Raw genomic sequence first — 19,662 nt, forward strand, 5'->3', positions numbered from 1 at the left:
TGTTACTAATTAGCTGCTCCTTTTTATCCTGGCTTACCTTTGTCTCTCACCTATATTAACATGTGATTAGATGTCCCTTTGTCGCAGCCTGCCCTTGGGAGCCAGCGCAGTGTGCACCCTCCAGGGAGAGCTGGGAGGGACCTTGGGGAGCCACAGACCAGCACCCCATTTACAGATGGGGAAGCCAGGGCTGGGGAGGGGTGGGATAGAGGCCTTGCTTGAAGTACCAGGCACTTTAGTGGCAGGACCAGGACTGCCATCTGGACCCAGAGTGGCATGGAGTAGAGGGCTAAGAGCTTCGACTGGAGTTGGACAGGTCTGGGTTCAAACTCACATATGGGGGCAGGAACTGGTACACTGGAAGTGCTCCATAAATAGCCATCAGTCCCCAGGGCATGTGGAATGGGGACAGAAGTAGCCCCCACACTCTGGGAGCTGTCAGTGTGGCGGGGGATGGGGAGGGTTCCAGTACTGCACCTGTTATTATGCCCTTGCCATGCCTGTGGCAGGCATCACCAGTCGATGCTGGCACTATTCTGTTACCTCCAGAGGTGTCTCAGGGCTGCTTGCAGGCACTACCAAATGATCAGGATTGGCACACGTGATGAAAATGCATTGCCTTCCCTATTGAAAAGATAAGGACTGGCCTGAAGTCACTGTGAAATGGCATCCTGCTGGGTGGGGCAAGTCAAGCAGACTTGAGCAAAAGTGAACCGAAGGAGGTGGTTAGTGATGAAGACCTGGACTGCACTATTCTGAATGTGGAATGGTAGCTGAGAGCATTCCAGAGAGGCTGGACCTTTTTCCCAGAATAGGGGCCTCGTCCCCACAGAAGGTCAGAGCCATGAGATTAACAGTCTGTTCCAACCCCCATGGCTCCTTACCACCACCTGGGGAAAGGTTCCTGGAGCCCAGCCTTCACTCTGCCCTGGTACTTTGTGTGTACTCTTGGAGGCTGTCCCCAAAAGCGCAGAATTGAGTCAGCATTGTACAGGAAAGACAATTGGGATTCTGACGGCAAGAACTTGCTGTGTGATCTTAGACAAGTCTCTCCCTCTGCAACTCCAATTGTCAGGGGACCAGATGAGGAGGTCGTATCATCTCCCTCTGAAGGTCCTCACTCGCCTATTTTATTGCTTTGGGTTGGGGAGAGAAGAGAAAGTTGCTAGGTAATTTTAGGGTGGTATCTTGTTTTTATTTCTCTACTCCAAATATTTCGTGTGAGAAGGGAAGAGGAGAGACGGTAAATTAGGGCGCTGTGGATTCTCCCATAACAAGGTTTTTATTAAGTGTACAGTAATGAGAGAAGCTGTTAATCGTCAATTATATGGAGGGCAGAGCAGAAAGATGCTATTGTCTGTATCTCGGTGTACAAGGGGAAAATGTCATTTGTATTGATTTTACAAAGCTCGTAATTGAAATTCGTTAAGGGCTGATTTTTTTCTCTGGGGGGGATGAGAGCGGGTAGGAAGTTGGGCAGCTCCTGTGCCCTGGGTCTGGGGTGGCCTAGTCAGTGGCACTCAGGGTCAGGGACAGGGGGCTGGGGAAGCTTCGGCTGGAGGCTGGAGTAGCCTTCTCTGTATTGTGGCTGTTCACATGTCATTATCACATTATCTTTTTAACTCTGGAGGGGGGCTAATTAAGTGAAGTAAATGAAATCAGTGGGGAGGAGAAGGGGGGCAAGGCAGGCCGGAGGGAAGCCGAGGGAGGCCAGGAAGGAGCCAGCACACGTCCTTGTGCTCAGCTTCTTTCTCTCTCTCTTCTGTGGCCTCAGACTTTTCCAGCTGCTCTCCCGCCTCTGCTCTCCTCCCAGCCCTGCCTGCCTCACCTCTGCCTGCCGCCGCCGCGCTCCTCCTCCTCGCCTTCCTTTCCTCCTCCCTCTCTCCCTTTCCTCCTCCCTCTCTCCCTTTCCTCTTCCTTCCCCTCTTCCCTCCCTTGCCCTTCCCTCTTTGCCCATTCTCCTCCCCTTCCCCACTGTCTCCTCCTATCTCCCTTCCTCCTTCCTCCTCCACTTTCTGGCCCAGAAGGAACAAGGGCTGCCACCCACTTGCCCAACCTGCCCACCCACCATCTGGAACATTCCAGATGGAGAATGGAGGGAGACCTGTGAAGCAAAGAGGTTTTCAGTCCGAGAGGCCCACACAGCATGGGGCCCGCCAGGCACCAGGAACATAGAGGATGGCTAGAGTCCTACCCTGACTGACCTGCCTCCCATCACCATGGCAACTGCCTCTCACCTTGGCCCTGGTACCTAAGAGGTACCCCCATGCCCCACCTTTTCCAAATCACTTCTTCTGCTTTCCCAAAGGACCACAGTCTTTAGTCCAGGTGCCCTCACCCCCAGCCTGGGCCCCAGCTGAGCTGGCAGATCCCATTCAATTCTGCAAAATTGCTCATTCCAGGCTAACCTGGCAGCCTCAGGGACAGACGAGAAGAATTTCAGCCACAGCAGCTGTTTGGTTCCCACCTCTTTCTGCTTGGTCCACTCTCCCCCCCGCCACCCCTGGCCACCCCTAGCTCCTTGCCCTTCTCCCCACTCCCTGCCGCACCCTTCTTGGCAGTAATTATGGTGTGATTGAAGCTGCTCCAGAGAGAACTGCTGACACCTCTGTCTTTTTCCTGTAAACACGGGGAGATGAAAATAGACACTTGGAGCTGCTGTGCGTGTCACTCCAAAGATGTCTGTTGTCTCTTCCACGGCAACACAGAGGCTCAGCTGTCATTTCCTCCTCCTCTCTGCACGGTGGTTTGTATGCCGACTGTCAAAAGCCCCAAATCTATAGTCTTTTAGCATCAGGTTTCTGTCACTTTTTTTTTAAGTCTTTTTTTTCCCAGAAGAAACACACACAAATCATCTGTACCCCCTACCCCTGCAGAGACGAGAGGGAAGAGCTTTAAAATGCACGCGCACACACACATACGCGCGCGCGTGACCGCAGCAACCTAAAAACAAGCTTTTTGATCAGTCACAGTTAACTTTAACACCTTCTAAGAAAAGGAGCAGGAATATTAATGGTGCTGGTGTGTTTTGTGTCTGCAGCCTTTCCCCTTGCCCATGAGCCCTCCGGAGGCTGCCTGGGAGGGTGGCAGCCAGGAAGCCAGTGCTGGGGGCTCAGGAAGAGGAGGGTTCTGCCTTCCCTCTGCCCACCAGACACTCTCTGCTCCCAGTGGCACTGGCCTCATTTTCCTGGGGACACCTGTGATGGGCCAGTAGCTGGAGCAAGTCAGAGCTCTTCCTCGAGCCCTGAACCTCACCTGCGTCCTCCCCTCTCTGGACTGATGGGAGGTGATGCTTCGGCCTAGAGTGTTCTCGAGACAAGACTGTCAGTAAATAGGGCACACCTGGAGGACGCTCTGAACAAAGGAAGTTGGAATGTCAGAGCAGCAGGAACTTGCAGCCTTCCTGTTTTCCAGCCTTCTTGTTGCCTGGATCTAAGAGAGGGGGCTGAGACCGGCCAAAGTCACATAGCAAAGCCAAGCTGAGCACTTTCTGTAAAGACATGGTTGCAGGACTCCTGGTGCCCAGCTCCAGCCCTGCAAATATAGTTTGGACTGCCCCGCAGTTGGCCCAGCTGAGGACAGAAAAGCAGCGAGGCGGGCCTGGGTGTCTAGGAGTTGAAAATGAGGAGGGCTCCTGCTACTGGCCTGCCCAGGATGGCGCTATTACGACTCTGTGGCCAGTGTAAGGATGGCCTTTGCAAGTTTCTAGAATATTCCCAAATGTACCCAAACTCATCACTAGAAGGCCTGTTTCCAACCCAATATGTATCGAGTTCGAGGATGTACCAGGATGGGAGGACCAGCAGGACTTTGTCAGTGTCGTGCTCTTGGTGGCTCTTGGGAAATTGCTTTATTTCTGGTAATAAGGTTTCTAGGCTAATTGAAAACTTGCTCCTCCAACATTATCGTTGTATCTGCCATTTTGGAGACAGAGATTTCCCAAGGTTCTGCACGTACTGATCTTTCTAAACACACTGCTCAGCCATTCCCCTTTCTGGTGGCTTGGCGCCGTCGTGTTTGTTTGGGGTCGTCTGTTTTGTGTTGTGTTTCTTTCAGGCAGGGTCTTGCCTGTCACCGAGGCTGTAGTGCAGTGGTGCAATCATGACTCACGGTAGCCTCGACCTCCTGGGCTCAAGCAATCCTCCCACAAAGCACACACCACCACACCCACCCAGCTTATTTACCATTTTTTTGTAGAGACGGGTCTCCCTACATTGCCCAGGCTGGCCTTCAACTCCTGGGCCGAAATGATCCTCCCACCTCGGCCTCCCAAGTAGCTGGGACCACAGGCACATGCCACCACACCCAGCTCATTTTTTAATTTTCTGGTAGAGATGGGGTCTCACTATGTTGCCCAGGCTGGTCTTGAACTCAGCTCAAGCAGTCCTCCTGCCTTGGCCTCCCAAAGTTCTGGGATTACAGGTATGAGCCCCCGCACACCTGGCCTGTGCTAAGTTCTATGTCCCTGTTCTCCAGGCTGTCTATAATGACTTTTCTCAGTCACTCCTCTGTTTCTGCCGCCATCAGCCTTTTTACCCCTTCCTGGTTTGTGGCTCTGAGCTGCTCTGCAGAAAATGATGACGGACCCATTTGAACTGTGTTTACAAGAGTCACGGTGAGGCCTGAGGAACTCCCGAGGGATGTGAGGGCTTGGGCCTCTGCATAAACTTGGAGAGAGGCCATTTCCTGCTCAGCCGTCACAACTAAATTCAGACGGTGGAGACTGCCGAAGGCTACAGCCCCCACCAATGAAGCGGGATGGGCTCTTTTGTGGCACGCCATACTGCGATACTTGTATTTGCACCTGGTTGCTGTGAGGGGCTTTCACAAGCATGTCACCTGACACCAGTATATCAGGGGTTTACAGATGAGAGAACCAAGCGCCTGGAGAGGTTCCCTTCTGCCCAGGAACACAGAGCCATGGTGAGCACTCAAGCTTTTCCTCCACAGCAACAGCCCGGACTTGGGCTTTCTCTCATGCTCTGGTTAGCAGTTGGTCCCTTTGCCAAAGGCCCTTCGAGGCCACCTGGAGCCGAATGGGAGACCCCCGTGCTGGGCCCATTCCCCCTCCAGTTGGCTGGGTAGTATTAGGCAAGCCACTCCCTCCCCAGGCCTCAGGTTCTCATTTGTAAAACTGATGTGTGGGACTAGATTTAAGGTGAGTCCAGAGTTTGCAGAGGGGCCTCCATTCCTCCCAGCACAGCCTCTGCCATCTCTTCTATATGCTGGGCTCCTGCCACAGGCTGTTGGAATACTAGGTTGGCAGTTAACAGTCGGGGGAACACGGTACCCAACTGATCCTAATGCAAGCTCTGACATTTCCGTGATTCTAAGACTTAAAGATCAAAGATTGGAGGAGTTCTCCGAGGAGGAAACTTCTGGTTAATGCACGAGGGCTCAGCAGACTCAGCTTCCCCAGATCCCTGGTGGGCTTCAGAGTCAAAACCAATATCCTTCATGGTTTTTATATTTTTTTATTTTTTATTTTTTTTAATTTTAAACTTGTGGTAAAATACACGTAACATAAAATGAACCATTTTAAAATGCGTTAAGTGTGCCACTCAGCGGCATTTGGTCCGTTCCCAGGGCTGTGCCACCATGTTAGGTCCGTTCCCAGGGTCTGTGCCACTCAATGGCATTAGGTCCGTTCCCAGGGCTGTGCCGCCGTGACCACCATCCACCTCCAGAACATTTTCGTTTTGCAAAGCTGAGACGCTGGCCCCATGAAACACTCCCCATTTTCCCTCCCCCAGCCCCTGGCAGACACCATTTCTGTCTGTATGATTTTGACGACTCGAGGGGCCTCCCATGAGTGGAACATACAGTGTTTGTTTTTCTGCCTGGCCTTTGCACTTAGAGTCATGGCCTTATGTTGATGCTGTGGCATGTGTCAGGATTTCCTTCCTTTTTTCTTTTAGGAGTCTTGCTTTGTCACCCAGGCTAGAGTGCAGTGGTGTGAAATCAGCTCACTGCAACCTCTACCTCCCGGGTTCCAGTGATCCTCCTGCCTCAGCCTCCCAAGTAGCTGGAGCTACAAGCATGCAGCACACAGCAGCACGCCCAGCTCAAGTTTTTTGTATGGTTAGTAGAGACAGGGTTTCACCGTGTTGGCCAGGCTGGTCTTGAATTCCTGACCTCAGGTCATCCGCCTGCCTCGGCCTCCCAAAGCGCTGGGATTATTACAGGCAAAAGCCACTGCGCCCGGCCTCCTTCCTTCTTAAGGCTGAATAATATTCCACCCTGCATTTTGCTTCTGCACTCCTCCCTTGATGGACACCTGGGTTGCTTCCGCCTCTTGGCTATTGTGATTCATGCTGCTATGAACATGAGTTGGGTCTTTTTCAAGCAGCCACTGTAGAAAGATGTTAGTAAATTCCCAGGATCATTGAGAACCTGCCCCCTTTAGTGATGTAACGCGTGGTGGAAGAAAGGAAGTTCTCGGGGTAGAATTCCTGGAGATGGGGGAGCTATGGCCCCTGCTCTACCCAGACAGCAGCGGCAGGACAGGCTTGCCCAAGGCCAGGTCTTTGAAGTTGATGAGAGAGGTTGCACTCGGGGGGGCAAGAGGGAGCCTGGGCTGTGTGGTATGGGCGGTCCTGCCTCTTGGTGCCTCACTGTCCTCCGGTGCAGTAGGGCCTCACCCCAGACCCAGCTCAGCCCAGGGCCAGGCACTCCCGTGTCACTCAGAGATCATCTGTTCCAAGCAGGTTGTTTTCCAAATGGAGGGACTGGGCCTGAGGTTGCAAGAGAGGACTTGAGCCATCCCGTCTCCCCTGACCTTCCAGGGTTGGGCCTCCATGGCCACTTGACTTACAGGGCAGCAGACAGCACTGGTGAGGGACGCGGGGAGTCTACATTTAGTTCCCAGCTCCACCTAGAGCAAGTCCCTGCTCCTCCTGGCCTCAGTTTCCCCATCTGTACGGTGGGGTCAGCCTAGGTGACTGCCCAAGCCCTCTGCCACCCAGTGGTCTCTGGAAAGACCTGGCCACAGGGGCCCCACAGGCTGAAGGTGGCATGTGTGTACACATGTGTACATGTATGTGCACAGCCGTCCCCCTCCCCTGGCTCCCTGGTGGAAGGGAGGAAGGGATATTTGGGGCTCTGGGCTCTATCGTAGTCGCTTTAATTACAGGCTTTCAACCTCGGGCCGGTGGGCACGCATGGGGAGGGAGGGGTTGCTGCTCCGAAACCCTGTCATTTTCTAGCGTCGGAGGGCCCCTTCAAAGGGGGCATCTAGACATTTTCTCCGCAAGCCGCAGAGTGGACTGTCGTGGCCCCAGCATGAACATAATGACAGATGCATTTTGCAGCAAGCTGGGAGTGAATGGGTCCGACTGGCTTGTCTCCTGTCAGACGAGTCATTATTATTATTATTTTTTTTTTGTCATTTGCTGACAGTTTGGGTTTCATGCGTCTCTCTCTTTTTTTCTCCTTTTCCCCCTGCCTGGAAAAATGGCTAGGTATCTACGAGACCCCAGCAGGCACCATCCTGTACCACGCTCATTTAGACATCGAGGCCTTCACCATGGACCGAGAAGTGCGCAAAATCAAACAAGGCCTGGGCTTGAAATTTGCTGAGCTGGTGTATACTGGTGCGTAAGACTCTATAACTGTCCCCTCTAACCACCCCACAAGGGATCCCAAATCACCGTCAGGCCCTCAGGCCTGGCCCTCCCCTCTATATCAGCACCTTCCTCCCCTGCCACCCACTGCCATCCTCGTGTGAGACCCCAAAAGGTGCAGGCCAAAGGGGGTTGAGGGAAAGTGCAGGACATGAGGGAGCAAGGGGATGCTGGAAGCTGCCTTGACATGGGGTGCGTCCAGAGAGATGCACCGGCCTCCCAAGGTGTCCAGCAGCCTCCACCGCCTACAGTTTGCATGACTCCAGCACGTGCTAGGCACTGGGGTGCACGTCACCCCACATGGTCCTCACAACTTTCCCAGAAGGTCTGCGGCTCCCTGTACACATGAGGAAACGGAGGCTCAGAAGGAAAGCATAAAACCAGAAGTGGCCTAGCTGGGTTTGACTCCCAAGTCAGGCTGTCTCCAGGCAGAACCTGGACCTATTCCATGAACTTGAGGGAGAGGCTCTGTGGACCAGGAACTCAGCCCCAGACCCCAGTACTGCAGGAGCCAGATCTTGACCATGAAACCACTGGGGTGCCCACAGGGCCTGAGCCTTGCCACACACCCAGCCAATGTGTGGAAGGACCAGTGGGTGATATGAGCACCTGAGGCGGGGGTGTCCCTATTTTGCAGGTGAGGAGCCCGGATTTCCATGCCTTGCCTGGATTCCAGCCTTGGAATCCTGACTCCAAAATCCAACCCTCATATGGTATAACAGGGGTCCCCAAACTACAGTCCCTGGGTCAAATCCAGCCTGTCACCTGTTTTTGTTCAGCCCGTGAGCTAAGAATAGTTTTTACGTTCTTATTTTATCTATTTATTTGAGGCAGACTTTCACTCTTGTTGCCTGGGCTGGGGTGCAATGGTGCAATCTTGGCCCACTGCAACCTCCGCCTCCCTGGTTCAAGTGATTCTCCTGCCTAAGCCTGCTGAGTAACTGGGATTACAGGCATGCGCCACCATGCCTGCCTAGTTTTTGTATTTTTAGTAGAATTGGGGTTTCACCATATTGGCCAGGCTGGAGATCCACCCGCCTTGGCCTCCCAAAGTGCTAGGATTACAGGCATGAGCCACTGCATCTGGCCAGTTTTTACATTTTTAAATGATTGGGAGGAAAAAAAAAAAATGCTATTTCATGACAAATTATATAAAATTCAAGTGTTGCTGGGCATGGGGGCTCAGGCCGAGCGAGGTGGCTATTTGTTTCTGCATTGTCTGTGGCTCCCCTGGAGTGGCAAGGGTAGGTTGAGCCATTTTGAGAGAGACCGTAAGACCCGAAGAGCCTAAAATATTGACTCTCTGGCCCTCCCCACCCCCACTCCATAACATACACATACCCCTGATTTGGGCATTGCTGCACTGAGCTGTGGGAGGACAGGCTGCTGCCTGAGGCCGACCCTCACATCTTTGGGGGCCCGGATGTCAGGGGACCTGTGCAAAGTTAGTATTAATCAATCTAATAGCTACTTGGGCTAAGCTCTCCTCCCCTCTTCCCCTCCACTCCCAGATTTTGTTTCCTTTTAAGCCTCCTAATCACTGTAACTCATCTCAGGATTTCAAGAGGGCTCGGTGGTTATTGGCTGGCGTTATTTCTCCCTGCCATTGTTCCTGGCAGCTTTGAAGCCGAGTTCTGCCCCCCTTCCCAGGTACAGACAGGTGCTTAAATACCATTGTCTCCTGTGGGCTTTCCAGCCTGGTGGGATTGCAACCCTGAAAGAAGGATTTTAGTTACAAAGTGAAAGAGTCATTAAGATGTGGCAGAGGAGAGAGCACCTGGCTGGGCTGCTCCAGGGCCTCCACAGAGGCTGATCCCACCATGGCTGTGGCCATGGCTGCTACTTACCCTGCTGTCCCGTTGCCAGGCTCTGAGCTGGGCACCTGATGGGGTATTATCTAATATTAGCTGTGCAGAGGTGAGGAAACGGGGGCCCCCAGGTGAAGACACTTGCCCAGGCTCTCCTGGCTGGTGATAGGCAGCTTTGAGCTGGGGACAGGCCAGCTGTAGCGGCCAAGTTCCCAGTTATTCCAACAGATTCCAGGACGCTCATGATCAAGGGGCACAGACAGGGGAACCCTGGGTGTAGGGCAGTTTGGCTCCTGGCTGCGGTCACGATGCCTCTACCCTGGACTGGCTGGGTTGAGTCCCTGCTCTGCCAGCCAGCGACAAGCCCTCTACATCCCAAACTGAGGTACAATGATTAGGAGACTTAAAAGGAAACCAAACCTCAGAGTGGAGGTGAGGGACAGTAGGGGCTGCTTCTTGGCGGTTATCACTAATATTAACTTTGCCCTGGTCCGCTGACATCCAGGCCTCCACAAACATCAAGGTCAGCAGGCTGACCCCCACAGCTCAGAGGGGCTGTTTGATGCGATTTTCCCCGTGAGGGATACAGAAATGGTACAGACCAGGGCTTTGCTTGATCATGGCACTTAACCTCCCTAGGCCTCAGTTTTCCCATCCGAAGAGTGGGAATAACAGTTCTACCTGTCTGGTGGTGAGGACTAAAAGCATGAGTATCTGTGAAGCCCCTGGAACGATATCTGGCAGACGAGTGGTTATTCCAGTGCGTGAAATAACTGCGAGCGCCTGGCGTGGTTTCCCAATGTGGAGGCAGGGCACTTGGAGTCTTGCCTCTGGCTGGGTTAATGGTCTTGAGCAGGTCTGTCACTTCCCTGAGCCTCCGTTTCCCCTCCTGTCAAATAAAGGGCACCAGGCTGAGGGCACGTCAGGGTCTCTTCCCAGTCCCGTCTAGCTCCTGGGTGGAAAGCCCACCATTCTGCTGTAATGCTTGGCTCCCTCAGAGCCCCTGTGGTCTCGGCACAGATAGGGAGACTGAGGCACGGGGAAGCCCTGTTGCCCCAGCCTCACTCCTAGAGGCCCTGGGTTCTGTGACCACTGCCACCCTGCATCTGTGTGTCTGTCTGTGGCTGGCTGGCTGGCTCCCTCTCCTCTCCTCTCCCACCATTCCCAAATTTCCTGGTCTGGCTGTGTGGGCTTCAGGCAGACTACCTCCAGGAATGGTATCCAGGGTTAGCCTGGCAGGACCCCAGCTTCAAGACCCTGGCAGGGCCCAGTGGAGCTATCTCATCTAGGGGGTATAGCTCACCTCTTCTTCCCTCGCCTCCATTTCTTCAGCAATACAATGGGTATAAGGTGCAAGGCACACAGAATTGCTCCAGTTAGAAAGGGTCGCATGTGTTTGGTTGGGCCTAGCAGTATGGGGGAGGGGTCCCTCTCCAGCTCAGCCCTATGCCCCACCCACAGTGTATCTGCAGGTCTAGGGGGTGCAGGGTCTCCCCCGATGCAGCTTAAGCCAGGCTCGCTGTCCCCCAACCCAGGCTGGGTCTGCTGGGAAAAGAAATCTGAGCAGAAGACCCCCGTGGGGCAGAGGTAGAAAATTCTGAGATAAAGCCCAGGCCAGTTGCTCCCACGGAGATCTCTGTCCTATATCTGGCTCCATCTCCTGCCTGTCTTCCAGCCTGGAAACTTAATGGGCTAATTATCCCCGCTCCGTCAGAAAGATGGCCAAGCCCGGGACACCAGGGCATGGGGGCTGGGAGAACATCAGTGGCCCCCTCCACAAGGGTCTCGGGGTGTGTTGGAAAAAGCCCTGGGCCAGAGTTAGGAGTGCTTCATCAGACCTGGGCTCTTCCACAGTCTTGCTGTGTGGCCTTTCACAGGCTGTTTCCCTCTCTGGGCCTCTCTCCCTGTGTACAGTGAGGGCTGGCACACAGCGTGGTGTTCAAACTGCAAATGCAAAACGCTTTGCACTCTGCGTTCTCTCACTGAATCCACACCACCTCTGGTTAGTAATGCTTTCTCACTATGCAAATGAGGAAACTGAGGCACAGGGAGGTTACATCACTTTGTCCAGGTGTGGCTGGGATGTGGACTCAAAGAATGGGACACTGGAGAGCAAGGGCTCAACCTCTACTCTCCCTGCTTGGCCCTCCCCCGCCTCTGCAAGCCCCAGGACCCCATCCCAGAGGCCTGTCCCCTTTCCCACGGAGGCCCTCAGCAGGTGCCCCCAGGGGCCTGGGCCTCCCACAATAGCCGCAGCCCCTGGGCTGACCCAGCCCTTTATCAGGGCAAGAGATCACCCGCCATCTGGCCCCGCAGCTGCCCAGGTGGGCTCACCTTCCCGGCTCCGTTTCAGGAAACCCTAGCCTTGCTCTGTCCCTCCCCCAAGCCATGGCCTGCCTGCCTCCATCAGAAGAGGCTAGAGAGAGGCCCGGGCAGACTGGGGTCTCAGCGCTACCCCTCCCTGGCCTTTAGGGCTCTGGGGGAGAGGGGAGGGAGCATGTTTCTCAGGCACCTCCTGCCCCCACCTACACACCAAGGGATGTTCTGACCATAGAGAAAGCTCCGAGTTTATCATAGGAAGCAGAGTTGTTACAACTTGGGCCAACAGAAGTCAAATGGAGGCTCCCCACTTCCAGCCTGTGTGATCCTGGAGAAGTTTCTTAACTTCCCTGAGCCTCCCTTCCTCACCCAGAAAGGCGAAAGGCTAAGAGAGTTTCTCTCAGAGGGCTGTCTATGAGGATTCAGGGAGCTAGCCCAGATGAAAGCCTGAGCACAGCGCTGCTGCTTATCTATGCAGAAATATTCTATCTGCCCAGGAAAACAGTAGCAGGTGCAGAAAACAGCCCACTGATTCCAAGGGGCCGGCCCACCCCGAGGGGTGGGCTCCAGCCAGGACTCCAGTTCACGGTAGCCCCTAAGGCCGGTGCGGCTCAGTGCTAGGGACTGCACACGAAATATTACTGTGACATCCCCACTCAACAGATGGGGAAACAGAGGCACAGAGAGGGGAAGGTTATGCATGGCCATGGTCTGAACCACCACCCAGCTGCCTGCACGGGACACCCACATCACCAAGCCCCAGGCAGCACGTGCCTCTCAGTACTGTCTGAGGTCTTCTGCTTCCCCCGGAAGATTAGAGTGTCCGTTGGGCCAGGGATGGGGGCCCTTTACCCTTGTGTCCCCAGGTGCTGGCTTGTGGCACTTCCTGAATGCCTACAGCATGAAGCATGGGTCACTTCCCTCCTCCTGACCCACAGGCCCTTTGCAAGATTAGAGACCAAGGCTATGAAAGCATGGTCCTCAACTCAGCCGCTGGCAAGCACACATTGTACCAGACTCATGGGAGGCAGTCATGGTCTGCATGGCGGGGTAAAGCATGCGGCACCCGTCCTGTGCCCTTGCGGTGCAGGAGGCCTCCCTAGTGATATCCCGTTTTCCTCCCCGCAGGTTTCTGGCACAGCCCTGAGTGTGAATTTGTCCGTCACTGCATTGCCAAGTCCCAGGAGCGAGTGGAAGGGAAAGTGCAGGTGTCCGTCCTCAAGGGCCAGGTGTACATCCTTGGCCGGGAGTCCCCACTGTCTCTCTACAACGAGGAGCTGGTGAGGTAGGCGCCCCACACCTCATCCTGACCCCGACTTGGGCACAGAGCCTGTCTTTTGACTGGATCCTCAAGACATCTGTGCCTGAGCACATGTCAGGCACCATGCAGAGGATAGAGCAATGGTCACAGAGGATAGAGACACCACTATGCTTCCGTGGAACTTACAGGCTAGCTGGGAGAAAGGCATGGATCAAACCATCACCACAATGTAGAATTCAACAAGGTGGCAGTGGGCTATGTGGAATGCAGGATAGTCTGGCTGGGTATAATAACTGGGATTGGCTAGGAGGGGTGATGCATGCTTGTAATTTCAGCTGAAATTAGGAGCCTTAGGGGGCCAAGGTGGGAGGATTGCTTGAGCCCAGGAGTTCAAGACCAGCCTGGGCAACATAGAAAGACCTTGTCTCAAAAAAAATATATATGTATATATATAATAATTGGGGTTGTAGAGAATCTCCTTTGCTATTCAAATAGCAGAAAGAGTTAACAGGTGAATAGCAGGGAGGGGTGGGAGGGCAAAAGAGGCCGGGGGAGGGAGCCGAAGCTAGATCTTAAAGGGAAAAGCAAGATCAGATCTGTGCATTTAGAGGGTCCTCCTGGCTGCTCTGGAGAACGGATTTGAGTAGGTGGGAGGTGGGAGGGCACCTGTGGAAATGTGGTAGCTTGGACCAGGCTGATGACTCCCAGACTAGATAGCAGCAGGTGAAGGTGACACATATCTAGGAGGAGGGATTGAAACGACTTGGATGTGGAGGGAGATGGAGGATCCAGAATCACTCTAGCGTCTGGGGTCGTGAGCAGCTGGGTACAGTCCCTGGGTTGAGGAAATGCTCTTGAGGAAGGATCATGCATTTGGATTTAGGTGTCATGAGCATGAGTTTCTTTTGAGATAGCTGGGAAAACTACCTAGCAGGCCATCGGACACTTGGGTCTAGAGTTGAGGAGAACCTAGGCTGACGACCCTGGAGCATCATAGGCATTTTGATGTTCTCTGAAGCCCTGGGCCAAGAGAGACTGCCTAGGGGAAAGTGTGGAGTGAGACAAGAAGGGAACTAGCTGGGCAAGATGGCGTACACCTGTAATCCCAACTCTTTGGGAGGCCGAGGCAGGAGGATCACTTGAGGCCAGGAGTTCAAGACCAACCTGGGCAACATTGTGAGACCTCATCTCTACTAAAAATAAAAAAATTAGCTAAGCGTGGTGGCATGTGCTTGTGGTCCCAACTATTTGGGAGGCTGAAGTGGGAGTGTCTCTTAAGCCTGAGAGATCAAGGGTGCAGTGAACCAAGACCATGCCACAGTACTCCAGCCTGGGCAACAGAGCAAAACCCTGTCTCCAAAAAATAAATACATAAAATATTAGCCAGGTATGGTGGCATGCACCTGTAGTCCTAGCTACTCAGGAGGCTGAGGCAGGAGGATCACTTGAGCCCAAGAGTTGGAGGCTGCAGCGAGCCAGGATCGCACCACTGCACTCCAGCCTTAGTAACAAAGCTAGTCACTGTCTCTTAAAAAAAAAAAAAAAAAAAAGGCCGGGCGCGGTGGCTCAAGCCTGTAATCCCAGCACTTTGGGAGGCCGAGACGGGTGGATCACGAGGTCAGGAGATCGAGACCATCCTGGCTAACACGGTGAAACCCCGTCTCTACTAAAAAATACAAAAAACTAGCCGGGCGAAGTGGTGGGCGCCTGTAGTCCCAGCTACTCGGGAGGCTGAGGCGGGAGAATGGCGTAAACCCATGAGGCGGAGCTTGCAGTGAGCTGAGATCCGGCCACTGTACTCCAGCCCGGGCGACAGAGAGAGACTCCGTCTCAAAAAAAAAAAAAAAAAGTTAACACAAGTGGAACCATGAGGAGATTTCTCATTGATGGACCAGGCAGAAGGTGGCCAAGGAGGAGCCCCTGGATAGGCAGGAGGGCCCTGGTGAGCCAGGGCCAAGGTGGCAGCTAATGACTGGCCACTCCTGTGTCCGCCCCGTGGATGAGAGTGACCTGCACCAAGGGATGAGGTGTCACCTCCAGAGATCACCGGGCCAAACTAGAGATGGGGCAGGCCCCTGTGGGACAGACAGCCCCCACTGGACGAGGGTCCCCCAAGGCCCAGCTTAGCTCAGGCCGAGGCCAGCCCCTCCCTCCTGGAGGCTGGTTGGGAATTAAAGTACAAGCCTTGCTTGCCAGTCAATATTTTTTTTCTTTCCCTTCTCCTTGCCATGTTGAGTTTCTCCCCCCTTCAATCTTTCTAAACACGTTATAAGCCATAAATACAACCGAATCAGTTTAGATCAGTCGGGGTAAATGTCAAATTATCTTCTCTCTTTCTCTCTCTGGCTCTTTCTTCCCTCCCCCTCCAAATCAACAGCCTCTAATAATCTGTCCAACCCTTCATTAAGCCTTACAGTCTCACTCAGGGAGATTAAATGAATAAAGTAAAAAGGGAAAGGGGAAAAAAAGAGAGAAAAGCAGGAGCATTTATTCTCACTGTGTCTCCGACCATTTCCCTTTTCTTTTTGATTTCTACATCGCTGACTTGAAAGCCCTTGAGTGACAGCGTCACAGGGCCCAGCGAGGAAGCCGCGAGTGGCAGCAGAGCTGGAAATGCCGCGGCACAGTCGGTAGAAAGTAACGTAATTATAGAGCAGGTCAGAGCCACTCGAATGAGCAAAAATAAAAGCACAGAGGTTTTCTGTAGACCATCAGGGGAGGTAAAAAAAAAAAAAAAAAAAAATACTCATTGTAAACTCTTTTTCCACCTCCCCTCTCACTTCAAACCACAATTTTAAAAAGAGGTTTTTTTAGTTTCTGAGAAACCCCTCTTGGAACTCCCAGCAGCCTCATGGGACGCTTGTCCCTGGATGTGGGCCCTCTTTGCAGGGGCTGCCAGGGCAGTTGGGAAGGTCCCACCTTGGGGAACGGGATGGGGAGAGTTTGTTGTGACTTGTGAGAGATGGAGGTGAAGGGACAGATGGTCACGGAGGTGGGGGGACTCTGTCTCCTGCATTCTCCCTGCGCTGAGTACAGGGGCCAGTGGGGCTGAGGCTTGCTTTCCAAAACAAGGTCTGTTAAAGGGATCTGAAGAGGTTGGTGGTCTAGTGTGGTCCGACCCTTCCTAAGCACTGACTCTGCACAGAAAGGGGTGGCCAGCACGTCTGGCATCTTCTCCTCTTCCAGGGAATGCAAGCTCCTAGTGGTTTCAGTGCCTGAGCCCTGGAGGGGCCGTGGAGGTACAGAGGAGGGAGGAAGGGAGATCAAGGAGGTGCAGGAGTACGGGAGTGACTTTGCAGAGAGTTCCACGCGCCCACCGGCTTCAAGGCCTGGTGAAGGTCAGGGCCCGGGTCCTGAACAACTGGGGCCAGGCAGATGCAGAGACCTCATTTGTTCTTGTAAAAAGTCCACAGTCTACAAAGAACCAGTCAGAGGTCCAGCCTCAGGGTCTCAAAGCAGCAGATCCTCCTGCCTCCCAACACCAAACCCCCCCCCACCCCCACCAATCTCACCTCTCTAGAGAGGGCCCCTGAGGGGACAGGCCGCCTCCTTGCCACTGGGAACCTTGAATCAGCTTTGTCCCAGGGCTGGAATTCTGCAGAGGAGGGGCTGATTCAGAGCAGGACGTGACCCCATCCTCTCAGAGGCGTGTAGAGTAGGAGGCATCTGAGTCCACGTGCCCTAAGTGCGTAGCACAACCATAATTAACGAAGGCAATGGGTGACTGATTGCTTATATCTGGCCCCTCCCTGTGGACACCACTCTTACTCTTCCTTCCTTGGCACCTGGCCCAGCACCTGGCAGGCAGCAAAGCCTTAATAAATGCCTGAACAAATGAATGCGTGAATGAATAGTGTTAGGACTACTGGGTGCTCACCGTGTGCCAGGCACCAGCTACATTATTTCATGTGGAACCAAGTGACGTTGAGAGCTAACCACGCATTTGACAAGTGCGAGGCCGAGGCTCCGAGTGCAGGAATACTGGCCTGGGCTCTCTGGTGGTGTGTGGCGGAGCCAGGACGCAAACCCCAGTCGGCCGGCTGGAGTGACTGCCATGGTGAGGAAGGTTGGGAGGAGCAGCTAAGGGTGGAGAGCCCCAAAGCAGAAGGCTGGTGAGTCTGGGAGATGGAAACTGTACAGAGGTAAAATCTGCTCTGCTGAGTATAGCAGCAATCAACCCAGCATTTTCCACGACACACTGGCGGTGGGTACCCAGGTTTCAGAATGGATTAGGTGAAGTCTAACTGGTTGGACAAATGAGGGGAAAGGTGACTTCGTGGACCAATCTTGCTGTGAATGCTGGAGGCCTCCCTGCAGCTTGCAAAATGCCTTTGTGCTGTTGCAAGTCACACCCTAAGGCCTTCTGAGCCTTCAGGTCAGTGGATGCCATCCACACAGTCCCGAAGGCACAGCTGGCTTGGACTTGTGCTCCATTTACAGACAGAGTGCTCTGGTTGGTAGGATTTCATAGGGCTAGTTCTGGGGCGGCTGCTCCTAGCCTCCTGCCACATTGTATAGCAGGGAAGAGGCTACTGTGTGCTCCACTAGGGCTCTCCAACCTTTGGGTTGGTGCCTGGCCCAGAATAGGGTTCCCAGAGTTGTACAGAAATTAAATGGAAAGCCGACGTGCAGGGAGGGTTTGGACCCACGCAGGGGAAGTGCCCTGGTATCTGGGAGGTGGGCTGCCTCTGGCCCCAGCAGTCCTCCCTTCAAGCAGAGGCCAGGGCCAGGCTGAGCTGACAAGCTTCTACTCTCCTTACAGCATGAACGTGCAGGGTGATTATGAGCCAATTGATGCCACCGGGTTCATCAACATCAATTCCCTCAGGTGAGCAGCTCAGGGCCCTGACGGGCCTTCAAAGCCCCCAGGTGTAAAGGATAGGCTTTGATGGGACCTTTCTGCTGCCCTGCCCTAGACAAACCTCACTTTCCTGTCCATCTGGCCATAGCATCCTCAGAGGCATGCTTTGATAGCCAACAGTAACAGACAGTCCTAGGCATTGGGGTCCTAGGTTCCTGTGTCCCACCTGGTGCCTCTGATACCTGCCCTCCCCTCCCCCTAAGCCACCGGGACTCCACTATGCGCTCCTTTGCAGAGCAGGTTAAACAAGGAAATAGCGTAGAGGTGGAGAGAAGCCTTTGTTTTCTGTCACCATACCTGAGCTATAGGTCTAGCTGGAAGCCATCCTAGCCACGTGGATCCCCATGGCCCAGGAGGGTGGTGCACATCATCTGAAGTCACTCAGACCTTTGATCCTCTGGGAGTCACCAGTAAGGGTGTCAGCTGTACGTGCCGCACAGATGCAGTGAAGGTTCAATATGAGCCTGTGGAAATCAAGCATGCCGCTTGGGCTCAGACCCTGGCATGCGGGAAGAGCCAGGGGGCAGTGCCAGCAGCAAGCACTCTCAGCCCAGGGCTGATGTGCTCAAGGGCAAACAGGGTCGTTTGTCACCAGCAGCTAACATAGACTAAGCTGCTCTGAGGCACTCTCCTAGGATGTCTCATTTAATTCTTAGGCAAAATTTGCAACTCCCCGGAAACAGGCTGAGTGGTTAAGTAACTGTCCAAGGGTCACGCAGCTAGGAGGTGGTGGAGCTGAGTCCAGAGGGCCTGTCCTGCTGTGGGTTCTCCATCACCAGCTCCCTTCTCATGGGGATTGGAATCTAGAAGAAGATGCAAGTCTGTCTCCTCTTGCTAACAATATGCCCTGGGCACAGAGCCACCATTTTCTCCCAGAGCCAGTTTCTTGTCCCTGGAGGCAGCTCATGCCTGGAGAGATGTTGAATCCCGCCCATCTGCCCAGGGTCCTCTCCCTTGCCCTCAGTCACCTCCACCTCCCCTGCCTCCTGCGCCCTCTGTTTGTATTTTATGACTCTATAAACCCTTTTAAATGGCCCAGAACACACAGGGCTTACATAATGGCCTCTTCATTTCTCCCATTGCCAGTTAAACGCTTTGTCTTCAACAATGACAAACAATGTTTTCCCCCTAAGATAAATTAATTACATTATCCTGATTGGAGGGCAGGAGGGGCCAGGGCGGGAGAGGGAATAGAAAAAAAGACAACTTCACACACATCTTAACAAACAGCTGCCCCCGCCACCCCAGTTCTGCCTGAATTAATTGAACCCAGTGTGTGTTGTTATTGTTAATTTACATTTTTCTTTGTTTTGAATCTGGTTTACAGGCTGAAGGAATATCATCGTCTCCAGAGCAAGGTCACTGCCAAATAGACCCCTGTACAATGAGGAGCTGGGGCCTCCTCAATTTGCAGATCCCCCAAGTACAGGCGCTAATTGTTGTGATAATTGGTAATTGTGACTTGCTCTCCCTGGCTGGCAGCGTAGTGGGGCTGCCAGGCCCCAGCTTTGTTCCCTGGTCCCCCTGAAGCCTGCAGACGTGTTGTCACCGAAGGGAAGGGTGGGGGGCAGCTGCGGTGGGGAGCTATAAAATGACAATTAAAAGATACACTAGTCTTTTGTTTCTTTATTTCTACAGAGTGTGTGTGTGTGTAGTTAATCATGCTTTTCTTAGCCCAACCTTTGTGTTTTCGGACCTAAGTGCTGCCAAAGGCCACCATTTGCCAGACAGACACAGCCTGTTAATCTGGGAGTCAACCCCTCTCCAGCAAAAACTAGGAATCCAGAAGTG

The 19,662-nt window shown here is 53.5% G+C and overlaps 1 protein-coding gene across 2 annotated transcripts in view; it reads left to right on the top strand.

The window, feature by feature from the left end:
- Positions 1-19,497, top strand: part of ASS1 (argininosuccinate synthase 1) — a 57,737-nt gene extending 38,240 nt beyond the window's left edge. For both annotated transcript variants that reach the window (XM_033193981.1, XM_033193991.1), the window contains 4 exons: positions 7,461-7,592; positions 12,878-13,034; positions 17,773-17,838; positions 19,199-19,497. In XM_033193981.1, coding sequence (XP_033049872.1) covers positions 7,461-7,592; positions 12,878-13,034; positions 17,773-17,838; positions 19,199-19,244 — 401 coding nt within the window. In that variant the 3' untranslated portion in view covers positions 19,245-19,497. The remainder of the gene's footprint in view (positions 1-7,460; positions 7,593-12,877; positions 13,035-17,772; positions 17,839-19,198) is intronic.
- The last annotated feature ends 165 nt before the right edge of the window (positions 19,498-19,662 follow it).

The sequence above is a fragment of the Trachypithecus francoisi genome, unplaced genomic scaffold, assembly GCF_009764315.1.
Source record: "Trachypithecus francoisi isolate TF-2019V2 unplaced genomic scaffold, Tfra_2.0 Contig01585, whole genome shotgun sequence".
Classification (NCBI taxonomy): Eukaryota; Metazoa; Chordata; class Mammalia; order Primates; family Cercopithecidae; genus Trachypithecus; species Trachypithecus francoisi.